This window comes from Carassius carassius, chromosome 32, assembly GCF_963082965.1.
Source record: "Carassius carassius chromosome 32, fCarCar2.1, whole genome shotgun sequence".
Taxonomy (NCBI): domain Eukaryota; kingdom Metazoa; phylum Chordata; class Actinopteri; order Cypriniformes; family Cyprinidae; genus Carassius; species Carassius carassius.
In genome coordinates this window covers 16,863,068-16,878,866 of record NC_081786.1, presented here as the reverse complement: position 1 = coordinate 16,878,866, position 15,799 = coordinate 16,863,068, and the positions used below count along the sequence as shown (strand labels likewise).

General features: G+C 35.3%; 1 protein-coding gene across 1 annotated transcript in view; it reads right to left on the bottom strand.

Annotated features, from left to right (window-relative positions):
• Positions 1–7,501: 7,501 nt before the first annotated feature.
• insyn2ab (inhibitory synaptic factor 2Ab) overlaps positions 7,502–15,799 on the bottom strand; it is a 57,898-nt gene continuing 49,600 nt past the window's right edge. Inside the window, exons 4-5 of the mRNA XM_059521069.1 lie at positions 7,786–8,237; positions 7,502–7,661 (exon numbers count right to left, since the gene is read on the bottom strand). Of these exons, the coding sequence (XP_059377052.1) occupies positions 8,054–8,237 (184 nt within the window). The 3' untranslated portion in view covers positions 7,502–7,661; positions 7,786–8,053. The remainder of the gene's footprint in view (positions 7,662–7,785; positions 8,238–15,799) is intronic.

Here is a 15,799-nt window from a genome sequence, read left to right as displayed (position 1 = left end):
TTTAACCACCACCATAGCGTCTTGTCTCCATTGGCAATGATTTGTGTCGATTGCAAGTGACGTTACAGGTAACGGAGAGTGCAAGTGGCGATTGCAAGTGACATTGTAATTTAGTTCCTTTTTTCTTGTCTTCATCACCTGGCTCCTGTTATAAAATGTTGAGAGATTCAAGCAAAAAGTAATAAAAAATAGAACAAAATAAAAAAAAGACTGCAAGTGACGTCGCTAGAAGAAGCGCAAGTGTCTGAGAGTGCAAGTCTTCAGCCAGACCCTCTTGAAAAAGTGTCTAAATATCTTTTGAAAAAGACCATGACTAGGACTTTAATCTAGGCTTCATAAAATGAAATTATTAAATTTAAGTATGTCATTTTCCACAGTACGTATGCACAAAATTTAAATGAAAGCTATGGGTAAGCTAATTAGACTAACTAGCTACTATAGCTAGCTGGCTAACATATACAAATAAATTACAAAATGTAGCTTTTATTTGTTGCCTTTTTTGTATGTTAGATTATTTTAGCTCATATTTCCCTTTGTTGTAATAAATACTTGTCACTGTAGGCATATAGTAGTTGTGGGAGTAGCTAATGTCTGGTTTCTTCAATAGATAACAGATTCACTCATAAAATACATAATAAAAAACATCTCCATTTAATTATCACAATTTATAAACTACTTATTTATGTTCATACTTATCAGTATTTGTGTAATGTTATAGTATAGTAATCTGCATCTTCAGAAGTTTTTAGTGGGGAGTGGAAATCTGAAATATGGCCTAGGGCACCAACAGAGCCTGGGCTGGCCCTGTGTGAGAGTTTTTTTCTGACATGTAGCAGATTCACAAGATTTCTCTAAGTAAATTTCTCTTTTAAGTCCTTAAACCCAATATCCCATATGACATTCACACATTGGAGATATAATTTCCTGTGCAGATGATCAACTCTGTGGAAAGCTGAGACATAATAAAATTAAGTTGGCCTTTATAAGGAGAATGATTGCTAAGCTTTAGAAAATCCACATTCAATATGTTTTTACAGCAGGACCATACAGTAGCTAGAGCCTTATCCTCAGGGATGCAGTCATCAATCTTTTGTGTTAACATTGAATTTTCCCATCTAATAGGAACAGGCTTTAGCTTATTGTTCTTGTGTTTTCATGGCTCTAGGCCAGAGCTCTGGGAGTAAACCTGTTCATTTTGATCCCCACTGCCTATCCTTCATATACTGAGATCTGGCCCCTAATGTCCACTTATCGACCGCTAGAAGTGGCCAGGACCCCTTCACTCTTCTGAGTGATGGTGAAGAAAATAGACCGCTCCTTCCAAGTTTCAGATGGACATTTCTCAGTGTCTGTGCTCCAGAGCGAGATCTCCTGCTGAATGTTTATTACGAGTAATCATTGAACCAGTTAAATTACTTTGTTCATCAGCCACCAATCCTTACTTCCAAGTTATTTCCAGCATACAATATGCTAAAAAAAATCATAAAATTAACACATTGATATCACATTGCAGCTGTTTTATTGCAGTTTTCGGTCTGCTTTCTAAAAACGGTCTAAATAAGCTTACACGGGTCTCCATATTCACATTATGGTGGCATTTTTAAACCACTGCCGTAACTAACTATATTGTTAATGCTTCTAGTGATGGAGCACTTGATTAACACCTGGTTAGTGCACATGTCTAGATCTGAGTCTCAGGTGGATGGATGAAACATGATATCCAAAATGATGATTCCTGTGTTAGCGTCTGCTGAGAGGGGGCTTGATTCGGTGGCTCTGCTCTGGAGGTCTTTTATGATGAGTTTTGCAGCTGCTGGCTAGCACGACTGGAAACCTCCATTCCACTGAGCAGAGAGAAGAAAATATCCAAGGAGCTGTGATTTTCCCCCTGCAGATCAGTGCCATGCATTATTCATGATTTATCTTCCAGGCTTAGACCTGCGCCCTGGGCCTTTGGACCAGTATGAGCCCTCCATGAAGAACTGCTACAAAGTTTAGGTTGTTTCTTCTGTCAGTTTTTGTCGGACCGATTCTTAAGCTCTAAATCAAACTGAAGTGTCCTGACCCCTGCCTTCTAGCAATTGTGGGGCATGGCGGCATGAAATTGTACAGGCTTTAATGTCTATGGAGACTTTCAGAGGCTATTACAGCTTTGAAAGCAAAAACCAAGCTGTTAGTGGCTTACTGTAAATAAATACAGTTAGGGTCAGATGGGAGAATGGATGGCAGTATAAATATCAGTATTATGTTCCTCGCATTCTCACATGACCTTAACCTGTCATGTATTTCTTATTCTCTTCCATTGTGGCACAAGATAATAGAAGCACTGTGGTGTTATAGTCTGAGGCCAATATGATTACATTCTCCTCCACAACAGGGCAGGTCTCATATGTGAGCATTGAGTAATTAGAAAGACTCTGTTTAACTGCTCATCTGATTCAACATTTCAGCCCATTAGTTGCTACTGTCCTATTATGTCTCTCACACCCACAGTTTCATTCTCTCAGTAATTAACAGTAATTAACTTGGATGCCCAATTTGGTAGGATTCTTTAGAGTCTTCATGAGATGTCTGCAACATACTTAAAATTCCTCAATGGTCATGTTAATCAACACCCTTTTTACCTTGTCAAAAACTTCTGTACTTACAGCGACCCGTTTCGGTGCATGTCTCTTTAAATGATAATGAGCAACAGCTCACTCCATCTATGTCTTCAGTTTTTTGTGTATTCAGTGGCGTCTTATCACCAAAAACAAAACGAATCCAATGCGTTATCAGTGGCTAGGATGTGGGGAGAATATTAAGACTCTTATGTCTACTTTTACATCCAACTAGAAAACTGCTTATGAGACACTGTTGTTGCTACAACTGCTCAAGTGCAGAGAAAACGGCAGTTAGCATACAGCTGACTAAGGGTGGAAATATGCTAATATGGGACAGTCCCTCAGCAGCTGTAGGTGGGGCCTGAGTCCTGTATTAGCATAAAATCAAAATGGCTTGATAATTGAGATGGTTTCCATTTTTTTTGTATTTTTATCAATGTAGGGTGGTTGTGTCCACACACTTCTAGGACACATTTATATGCGCAAACCATATAAAAGTAAATTTTGCATCCAATGTCCTCTTTAACCATTGTGTCTCGTTTCTTTTTCTTGCACGCAATTGTGCCCACTGTACGCCATCTAAAAAGAGTCTGCATGGGGAAATCTTTCACACTCACACAAAACTCCTGATCACGAGGATGTCTTGATTTCATCTGTGAAAATTCACTGAACAAAGGTAAATGTGACTATAGCTTAAGACTATATTTTAAGACTTAATTAATGTCTTATTACCGTTTGCAACATTGCTGAGTGGGATCTGGGGTTACTGAGGTATTTTTATCAGAAGACAAATCTAAGAAGCGGAAAAAGTCTCATTTTGCTTTCCATGTCTAGGTTCAAAAATAGATAATACAGAGATCTCAGTGTTTTCTCTTTCCTGTGGATAACTGTTCTGCTACCCTTTCAAATCTCTAGGCAAATCAAAGTAAGTAAGTTGCACTTTGCTGAGTAAACCATCTTTTTCCTCATATCTGCTCAGTAAAACAGGAGAAAACAGGTTACCCACATTTACAATATTCACAAAAAGCAGCATTCATATACTTGATGGTATAATGCCATATTTTCGTAGCTCTGGTGGTGCATATGGAGATTTGTACAGGCCCACATGACACTGATGCAGATTAAACATTTTACAAGTGGCTCTAGTTCATGCACACATTAACCTTATAGGCTGTAATTTCCATTAAAGCTCCTCAACCTTTTGTCCTCACAGAAGTTCTACAGGTCTCGCTAAGTCCACTGCTGAGTCTGAGTGTCCTTATAAACATTTGAAGGGTTGGGGGCACAAGCCCCGGCTGCTTACTTTTAAAGCCCTCTAAGCTCAAGTCCTCTATCATTTATTAATGAGCTCTTAGGAAACCTTGAATTTTTAAAGCAGTAACTGATGGAGATTTAAATTTAGCCCAAACCGGTTGTCAACAACCCCATCCGGCTTTTGCTCATGATCTCTCTCTCTCTCGCAGTTGTAATTACTTCGAATGCAAAGCTTAATTTATTAACGGAAGGTGCTTTGAACCGTTCGGTGTATAAATGCTCAACTTGTACATGCTGTGTGCGAGACTGTGTTTACTGTGCATTTCATTTATGCTGTTCCCTGTCACTCCCTTTTTTGATTGATGTTGAATTTATAATAAAAATGTAAGTCATAATATGCATAATATTATAAAGACATGTTGTTTCCTAATTTAAATAATTGTTTTTTATAATTTTTCTGTTCTAATGCCAAAACAAATTATTAAAATATGATCTAGCGATTATTATTATTGTTACGATCGGCGACCCAGTGAAACGCAGGAGACGAGAGATCCATTCGCAGTGTGGGTTTATTTGGGTAATCCAACTCAGAATCCAACATGCAGGGGTCAAAACCAAAAATCCATCCAAACAAACAAACAGGAAAAGGAATAGGAACAGGAATAGAACCTAGAAACTCGGGATGCGAGGAAACTGGGTGACGGAAGGAAAGGACTCCATGAAAACAAATGGAAACAGACCGGATTATATAGGCAGGGTAACGACTATCAAGTGAAGACAACTGAGTGCAATTAACAGGAGTGCAATTACTGTGATGAAGGGACAAGGCTTTGTGGGAATTGTAGTGTCTGCGGTGAGGTGCCTATGGGGAAGTGAGACCACTAGTGGACACCCAGGGAAGCAGAGACCAGACAGCGTGACAATAATTTTTATTATTTATTTTTTTTACTGTTTACTGTTAAAACTAGGGCTGTCAATTGAATAAAATGTGATGAATATAATAATTTTAAACCTTTTTTATAACGCAAAATGAAATTGAAATTTTTTGAATGTATTTAGTATCTTAAATTATTTTTTGACAATACACACATACAAAAATGTTTCTCGAATTTGTTCGAAAACCCCCTGGTTTATATTATATTGATATGTTATTCTATGTTTTACATTTATTCGACAGTCTACAGTTATTATTCTGAGGTCACGGGAGCAAAGCTAGACAACTTTTCACAGATAAATCTTTCTTTTTAAAGGCCAGTGGCAAAATACAGATTTTGTTGGACACAGGAGACATTCAAAGCATAAGCAACTATTGGAAAGATTACAGTCACTCCATATGCTATATACAATTTATCATCAGCACAAACCTCTTTGAAATGAGATCCAGTTATCTGCTCACTTGGAAAAATTGTTTTCTGCCACCAACACAGTCCTCTACAGCCTTAGTTGTAGTTTTGGCATGAAACTGTAAGAATATTTTCATGAAAATATGTCTGTACCCCTCAATTAAAGTAACAGATCACCCAAAAATGAAAATTTGCAGAAAATTTTGTCACACTCATCCAAGATGCACTTGCTAACAGCTGGATTTCTGCAGTGAATGGGTACCATCAGAATGAGAGTCCAAATAACTGTAGACCATAGAATAATATTTCAATATTGTGATTTTGTAATGTATTATTATTAATATTTTTTTTTTTTACAAAATTGCAACTTTTCACCTCACTAGACAGTTGATTGACTAGAGTCGTGTGGATTACGTGTGGATTATTGTGATGCTTTTATAAGATGTTTGGACTCTTATTTTGATGGCACCCATTCACTGCAGGGTCCATTGGTGGACAAGGGATGTAATGCAATTTTTTTCCAAATCTGTACTGATGAAGAAACAAACTAATCTATATACTAAAAGACCTGAGAGTGAATTTTTAGGTGAATTAGAATTTTTGGGTGAACAATTGTTTAAAAAAAAAAAAATCTTGAGTCCAAGAAAATTGCAGTTTCTGTTATGTTTAACATAAAATCATCTCATTGTAAGGACCAATTAATTGTTGTTGTTGTTTTATTTTTCTTGTAAAAAATGGCACTTCTGCAAATCCTCTTTCGTGTTACCCTACACCTAAAAATATATATATATATATATATCTATATGTAAGATCCTCTATCAGTCTGTTTGGAAAGATTGCAAGGATACAGAAATGCAATCAGTTTTCAGTGTCATTTTGTACACCACTTTCATGTGCACATCAGCTTAAGTAGCAACTGTTATCAATATTAAAATAAGGCTGTTTGATCAGAGAATAAGTTCAGGGAAAGTCTGGAGAGATTCGTTTGTAGTCATATCCCTACGATGGGTCAGCAGAATTACATTCGCCATGTTTACATTAGTTATGTTTTCAGAAAGAGTTCAGAGGAATATTTCATCTCTTGATTCAAAGTGACTGACAGTATCTTGGCAGCAGGTGTTCTACTAGAGGCCGTCCAATCACAGAGCACGTCTGTGGAGAGTGCACCAAAGCTGAAGCCAATCAATTTTAGAGAAAAGTTTTGCAACCATCTAATCCTCCAGCTGAGTCCTGTTTAAAGCACTATTCCATCATCTTCATGAATTGAGTATCACCACTACAATGCACTTTGCAAAAATCCCAAAGCAACCCACACTCCTTTGGTCCGACACTAAAAAACGTACACGGGAACAGGATATTTTGCATTGGTTTCTTTATTGTAAATGCACTGTGGGTAGAAATTGTATAAAATGTAATATTGCACAATATAAATCAATTGCACTTTCTCAATGTATAATGATGCATTTGGGTTATGCTACAAGAATTTACAAGTACTGTGCTCCAATTCAACAACAAGATACTGTGACCAAGATTTTTAACATAGTATTACTTTTAAACATATAGCCTACAGTTATCAAAAACACCCTCCAAGTATGAAGGTTCTTGGGCTACCAGCTAAATACAGTGTTTGGCACTGTAGTGAAGACATTAGACTTGTGAATATCTAACACAAAGACTCTTTGAAGCTAATAAAATGATGAGCACAGTTTGTATATACATAGCCCTCTATGTTACCTGCATTATTATACTCCCCAATGTGTGTGTTGTGTCATTACTTTGCATTAGGTGGGTAAACAAGCACAATATTTTGGTGATTGACTGCCATCATATTAAAATTAAATTGAGCAAATGACACATCAGCTTGAACAGAGTGGTGTGTTTTATAGGATAGAGCCTATTTCTATTGATTTGTGTTCTGTATTTGTGCACTGTCCAATCTATAACACAAAACAATGATCATCTAAACAGATTTGAGGTGGGTTCTCATATTTGTTTTCCACCATGGAACATATTGCCTGTAATCTCCAGCCAATTCTCAAGCATCTTTATGAGTCTGAAAAATATATTTACTGAAATATTGACCTGTGTTGTAAATACAGCATCATATTCCCAAGAAAATAGTTTCAGACCTGAACATCTGCACACTGAAAAAGTTTTTCTTATTCCAGAAATGTTGATGGCCCATTATTTGAAGCAGAAATCTATATAATTTATAGACAAGTCACCGTATTTTCATGAATTATTATTATCATTAACTTTTTCTGAGAACACCAGTGTGTAAGAAAAGTGTGAAAAGAAAAACAGGGAAACAGACAGAGGTATATCTCAGCTATCAAAGCTACTTTATAATTCTCAAAAGTTTGTGCTTTGCTGATTAGATGTCTCTGATCTACAGCTCCAAAGTAGTTTTGTGGCAAACTAGTGTTTAGCTTTGAAGTTTCTTGTTGCCTCTGCAGGGTCCCTAAAGTAAAATGGGATAAATGTAGAAAGAAGAAAGAGATCTCAGTTAGACACTGGAAAACACACACACACACACACACACACACACACACACAGCACACCAACAATCATCCCTGTTCTCTTACCTTGCTAACTTGACTAAACCTAAGGATCATTGTGTAATCCCATTGAAAAATGTGAGATCAGGTGAATTCAGCAGTTCCCAAACTCAGAGGGTTCATCAGAGGGTCATGATTAGAAAACAACTGTTATTCCTTACTAAAATCCAGTCGTTCAGTGGATCCCGTGATGCATTTTCCAAACGGTGGCTAGCTGTGAGCATTTCTCCATGTTTATCCAATTCCACTAGAATTTGCTCATTTGTGATGGTTTCAGGGATCCTGGATCCATATATTAGAGGAACCAAAGTTTCCATCGTGCATGCTTCTTGGTCTCAGTCTTGGACTTGCGTTTAGGTGTGGAGGTGAACACCTCGTGTGTGTAAGGCAGAGAGGGGTAGGACGGCTCTTCTAATGGACACAGTCTCTTCATTAAGGGCTGAAGTTTGTCCTCTTGAAGTTTAAAATCTAGTTCCACACTATAAAAAGAAAAAGAGAACATTTTAGGTGAGGATAGGTGAGATCATATCGAAACAGATTATACAGAATTGTCTGGATGAGGACCTTAATTAGTCCAATTAAAGTCAACAATAAATCACATTTTTCTCCATTCACTTTTAAAAATATATTTTTTTCTTATCTTATTGTGCCTGTTTCATCATCAGCATCCCAAAACTCTATTCCAACATGTATCAAAATATTTTCTTAATCATTTGTCACTATGCAATAACACCACTGACACTAATTTCCCTTTCCACTGACACCACTTTGTCCGTTTGAATTGTATTAATATAAGATATTATTAAAAAAAATTATATATTTTTTTAAAAAATGTAGTAATTTTATATTAATATTATATGAATATAGTAATATTCAATTATTAATTTAATATATCAAGTGAAATAACATTATATATTTAAAACTATTTTAAATAAATGCTGTTCTTTTGAAATATCTAATCATCAAAGGATCCTGAAAAATATTATGAATATTATGCTTCCACAAAAATATTTATCACCATTAATAGTAATAACAAATATTTATTAAGCAGCAAATCAGCATATTATAATGATATCTGAAAGATCATGGGACACTGAAGACTGTAGTAATGATGCTGAAAATTCAGCCTTGAATAACAGGAACAAATATTCAAATAGAAAACAGTTATTTTAAATAGTAATCATATTTCACTATAACTTCGTTCTTTCTTTATTTTCTTTTTTTCCTGTATTTTTTCATCAAATAAGAATAAGATACTTCTTTCAGAAAGATTAAAGATTAAAAGTCTGACACAAAATTTTTCAAAAGTAAGGTCATTTATTATAACAATATTAAAATATTATTTTGAAATATTACATTATTTAGCCAAATTCAATAATCAGTTCCCAATGAATGTAATACATTCTTTCTACTTCATGTTGCAGTCCTCTTTCACCCGGTAATTATTTGACAGTAAAATGAGTTGCAAATGCCTTTTCTTGTTCGAGTTTTGTCTGCCTTAGAAAATGTAATGAGTGTACACCACCTCATTCCTAACCTCTAACATCATGACTAAGCTGTTTAGCTCAGTCTCAGCATTTTTGTGTGTATGTGTGCGTTTGACTGTCCTCGCACAGCCACAGTCTGACCGAGTCTTCCCTCTAAAGTCATAATCCCATGACAATCAGATGATTCCTGATGATTGCAGTGGCTAAACTCCCAGATTAACCATCAGAGACAGCTTTAATCTGATCTAAATGAAAGCAGCGTCTGACTCATCAGTGTAAAGAACAGAGACACACAGCCCATCAGTACCACTCACTTTCAACTGCCCCATTCCTCACTCGCTCCCCTTCTTTTCACGTTCCCGCACTGCAAATGAGTGTATTGGAAATCAATGCTGTTTGACTCATCAATTACATCCATTTATAAAAGATTTGTGTAAAAAAAAAAGAGAGCTCTCTAACCAAATTGCAGCATGAGAGTCAATTATGTTTATCTCCGTCTTTACACTGAGGGTTTGTTTGGTTTGTGTTAAGGAGCGCTTTATATACAACAGATGAGCCCTTTGGCTTTCATTAAAAGTGTTGTATTGGATAACGTAGACATTTAGTTTAATTAAAAGCTGCTATGGTGAAACGCAGATGTTAATCGTTCAGATTATTATGGAATTTTGCACTGAATTTCAAAGCCTTTGAAAATTTGATAGCGTTTTATCACAATTCCACACAAACAAACCTTAAACCAAGGACTTTTTCCCACTAAATGCGTTTCGAGGCAGCAGAATGCACCAAAAACAGACTAAAACCCTTGGAGACAAAGCGATCTGCATCTCATTTTCAAGTCTGTCCTGGATTTTCACAAATGATTAGAAAAACTTCTCTGGCGTGATATATTTAGAAGCTGCAGACAGTGTTTGGTTTGTCTATTTACAGAACTTGTGAAAGCTCAGCGTTTCTCGGCAGACTCTCTGAGGGTGAAAGAGAATGGAACAGCAGCGCGTTTCTGTTCTGGGTTGGGTTAAACTACGCTTAGCAATTAATCACTGGAAAAACCTGAGCAGTTAACTTGTGCACACTACCTGTAACAACCGGGGGTTTGAAACATATGGGTGGCTGGTGAAAAATGCACAGCAAACAATTGCAGGATCTGCAAACCTGGTTCAGAAAGGAGATGATGTCTTAAGGTTATCCTAAGAAAAGGATTCTCTTCTGCTATATGGTGTTTTGCAACAAATGCAGTCAATCTGTAACAGCCGCATTCAATTCAAACATTCTTTTTACTGTTGAAAAAGGAAAAATCCTACTATACATATAAATAAATAAATAAATAAATAAATGAGTACGAGATTAAACTTGTTGGACAGCTTTAAATGGAATTATAAACATTTATAATAATATACTTATTATAAGATATTATATAATGGCTTTCTAAAAAATGGTTTCTAAAAAATATGTTTGTTAAAAAAAAAACATACACACACACACACACACACACACACACACACACACACACACACACACACACACACACACACACACACACACACACACACACACACACACATATATATATAATTCATTTTAAGGCCATTAAATAAAAAAACGGTTAAAAGTGAATATTACAACAGATTTCTATTTCAAACAAATGTAGTTTGAACTTTTATTCATCAAGGAATCCTGAAATTTTTTTTTTAATGGTTTCCCCAAAATTAATTAAGCATTACTATTTTTTTCAACATTAATAATTAGTCTTTTGGCTCCAAATCAGCATATGTGACCCTTCACCACAAAACCAGTCATAAGTAGCGCGGGTATTTTTGTAGTAGTAACCAAAAATATATTGCATGGGTCAAAATTATCAATTTTTCTTTTATGCCAAAAATCATTAGGATAATACATAAAGATCATGTTCCATGAAGGTATTTTGTAAATTTCCTACTGTAAATATATCAAAACTTAATTTATGATTAGTAATATTCATTGCTAAGAACTTCATACGGACAACTTTAAAGGAGATTTCAGATTTTCAAATAGTTGTATCTCTGCCAAATATTGTCCTATCATAACAAACTATACATCAATGGATTAATGACTACTGAAAATTCAGCTTTGCCATAAGTATAAATTACATTTTAAAATACATGTATTATTTATATAAGTTTGTATTTAAAAAACGTTATTTTGAATTGTAGTAATATTTACCAATATTGCTGATTTTATAGTTTTTTTTGTTGTTGTTATTGTTGTTTTTTTGTAACAATGGTAAGCATATGAGACTTTCAAACTTTCAAACCAACCATACCCCAAACCTCTAAATTAGTGTTTGTGTGTGCATATGAATGTGTGTGTGTTCCAAATGCATATATTTTTTGTTTGTTTGTTTTTCAAAAAGAACAGCAAATTATATTTTAAAAGACACTTTAACAAAACATGAAAAATAATTTTAAAATATGAAATATCTAAATATTCTTCACCCAAAAGCTATTTGGAAAAGAGCAGTTGTGACATTGAGACATTGGTCAAAACATCTCTTTATGGTCCATGAAAGAATGTCATACGGATTTGAAATGACATGGGGGTGAGTAAATTTAATTTAATTTTTTGTGTGAACTATCCTTTTCGCTTCCAGTAAATTCACAGGAATTTAATTTGAAATAGATTTTTAATAAAGTGCTGCGGGTATAAATAGGGATTGTTGAAATAACTCCCCGTTGTTAACATCAAATATAAGTGACCCAGGTTCTTGCTCAGTTATTTGCTTGATTGCTTTGCTGTAATGCAGAAACATACATACGGTCAAACTCAGGGGAGTTGTAGACATGGAGCTAAATATTTAATCACAGTAACACAGAACATCATCCTTTATTCAGGTATACAAACATTCAGCCGTGAGCTTCGGTCAATGACAGGGTACAAACCTGGCCTGTCAGACGCCACAGATGTTATGTTCAAGCACTTTACCGCAGGGACAAACTGTAATAGGTTCAGTCATTGAGAGGCTGTATTAAAAGAAGAGCTCAATCTTGGACACAACAATGTCAAATATTGTGTTCCAGTAAGAGTCAAGATAGCAATTGATTTTAGAAGCAGGCCTAAAGGGTTTTATCTGAGTGAGCAGAGCCTGGTGCGAGAAATCAGCTGGATCATTTCTGAGGGTTTTACTGAAGTGAGTGGATTATTATCAAACTCCGTCTGTAATTTCTGCTCGAGCGGCACCGCTGTTCATCCCTGCTGTGCACATTGCTGGGTATCTCTGCCACCTCTCATTCAAACTAACCACTCGTCCTCCACCAACCTGACATGTGACATGCTTGTGTCCACTTGTCTGTATTCATAAGATGCTGTGTGGACAGGACAGACTGAGGTGGTGCTGAAGGACGGGGCCCGTCAGTTGACGAATGGCCACATTGTCCTTGCCTTGAGATGGCAGCCACAGAGTAAACTTGTCCAGGCCACTATATGCCAACAACAGGAGTCACAATCAGCACTTCCTCACTGGCTGATCTGCCAGCTCAGGGCAGGAAATAAGATTTTTGGCAATCAGACTTTGTCTTGTTTTCTGTTTCCCCTCCTCTGTTTGGTAATGAAGAACTGGTCTTCTTATTAATGCTGAGTGCAGCACAGTGTTCAGCACTGGTGAGCGCCACCATGCAAACTCGTGAATGTTCACTCCCTGGGTCAGTCCATTTTTGTAAATTTTCCAAACTGTTTGCTTTAAAAGTATTTAAACTTTTTTAATTGTTCAATCAATCAACCAATCAACCAATCAATCAATCAATCAGTATTGGTCCCAGACTTTTGGAAACCACTGTATAGATACATATTTTAGATGTGTGTAGTTAATATAGTTAATATGTTGGAATGATTTGATTACATATTAATTCAGATTTAACCACGGTATCACAAGAAGTTGAACATAAAGATATCTCCCAAAAACTGGAAATTCTTTATGAAATATTCAAATAGTTTTTCCTTTTCCCCCTCTCTCTTATTAATAGTTCAAACATAATGTATTCTTAGGAATAATGTTTTAATTAGCATTTTAATTATAACTTTTTTTATGTACTTTTACATAAAGTACACAGAAAAAGTTATAATTTAATATTATAATGTTTTGACCCCCATTGTCCAACAAAATATTTGAATGCCCTCTCCCATATAAGATATGATATATCTGTTATTTATGTTGTAATTATGACAAAGCTGCTTGTTTTCTACCTGTTTTTCAACTATTTTTTTTTTTTACTTTTTTTTTTTTACATAAGCTAGAAATATTGGTAATAAAGTCATTCATTTTGTGATTCTGGAAGTTTCAAACACTGAACTAACTTTAGATTATTTTATTAATGATAAATTATTAATTATGATACAATATACCACCTGCGGGCCTTTGGAAGTTTGCTGAGGCCCCCTAGTGGACCCTGGTCCCATGGTTGAGAACTACAGTACTATCAGTTTCCATTCATTTTTAACTACAAAAGGTCTCCAGGAAGAAATAATGCTCAAGGAAGTGACATGATCATGTTGAGAAAACAACAGCACTAACATTAATTAGTATTAGTTAAATTCTGTGATTAGTTGATTTGTCTCATTTTTAAACATTTACATCATGTTTGATTAAAATACATAAATTAGTGTGATTTAAAAATGCATGGTTAAATATATCAAAATTTACTTATTTACACAAGTTTACATAAAATGTATTTGTGAGTCATAAAAATTGAAGTTAGCCAGTTTGAGCATAAAAGGTAATTATCGCTTTCACTACTGACCAAACTTTGTGTGAACGCAGCCATATTTATCACTCTAAAACAAGACTGATGATTGTATTCTCTGCATCAGTGTGAGCACAGCCATTGTGATTAAGCTGCATTTCTCTGAGCTGCAAGGATGTTGGGCAGAGAAAAATAGAGAGAGAATGTGGACAATTTCCTACATTTTGAGAAATCATCTGGAGCATGCACAAAGCACATGATTTACCCAGTTTATTCCTGGTTCATAAATACTTAATGGAAACTGACTTGCTGCTCAGAATGAGAAATATTGCAGCCTTTGAAAGTGAGAGGAGGATATCTGCATCACACCATCTGAATAATTGATGCACGCAAGACACTTACAGTAATCCACTTGGAAAAAAACTAAGACATTTAAAAAACCATATACAGATCCAAATGGAACAAACTGCAACTGTATTTGGCACCATTAATGGGCCTTTTTCATAAGCTAGCAGGAAGGATATTGCTAAGCGTCTGTAAATACCCACTGGGCCGCCGTGAGACGTGACACAAAATAAATGAAGTTGGAAGAAAAAAGGTGCTAAATGCAAACTGTTGGAATTCCACAGGGAGTTACCTTGGACACCATGCAAGATAAACTGATAGTTGCCACTATTTCAAAACTCTAATGGTTATTTTTTCCCCGCTTCTGATGAATGAGTCATGCCTGTCTCCTGTCAGCATACCCCGAGGACAGAGGCTGCGGCAGGACGGTCACAGGTCGGGCTGTTTGTTCTGTCGGTATCTGTCTCCCAGTATGTGTCCAACAACAGAGACATCGCAGCAAATTCACACCATGTTGGCTTCAATATTTTGATATATGAGTGTATAAAAATATACAGAAATGTATGTACAATGATGTATGCACAGGTGCAAATGCTTTAAAGCTCTTGGGCATGCTGCATCACCATAATATGCAGCTGGCCTATTTATTTTATTTTAAATTCTTCTTGTATCTTCACATGACTGGGTTATTTATTTGTCTTCCACAGAAAAAAAGTTTCATTCTGGTTTGGAATAACATGATGAGGGTTAGTAAATGATGACAGGCTGTTCCTATGATATTTCTATTAATGCTTTAACAGTGACACCATTAACTGTCAATGCAAGGCCTCATCCTGCAAAGTAGATTTATTTTTTAACCAATTTGTGCACATGCTCAGCTTTGAGAACATTCTTACATACACCTGCCAAACAAGAGTACTAAGAATTTGAGCTTAGTTGAACTGATGCAAATGTGTAATAGGAATCAAACATCAAGACTCCACAAAAGCGCACTAAAGGTTCAGAAATAAGAAATACCCTCAAAATACAGTTTGGAAGTTGCTTATTACACCCACTATACACACAGCTAACGAAAATCAGGATAATTTTTTTAATTGGACCTTTTTTGCATTTCACACAAAACTGCAAAAAGCAATGCTGACCTTTTTTTCCTAGAATACCTTTTTAATCTGCTATTTGAATAATTATTTTTAATTTTGTTAACAAGGTTGCATGGTTAGACTCTGCGTAAGTCCGTATTAGCCGAAAGGTGCTTAGCGGTTCATGAATATTTCTAATGCTATTTTCAGTACATTTAACAGTGTATAAATTCACAGATTAAGGCCAGTTGTCAGCACATAGAACATTTATGTAATTTAAAATTGGGTGAATAAAGTAAAAAATATATAATATAATATAATATAATATAATATAATATAATATAATATAATATAATATAATATAATATAATATAATATAATATAATATAATATAATTTAATATAATATAATATAATATAAT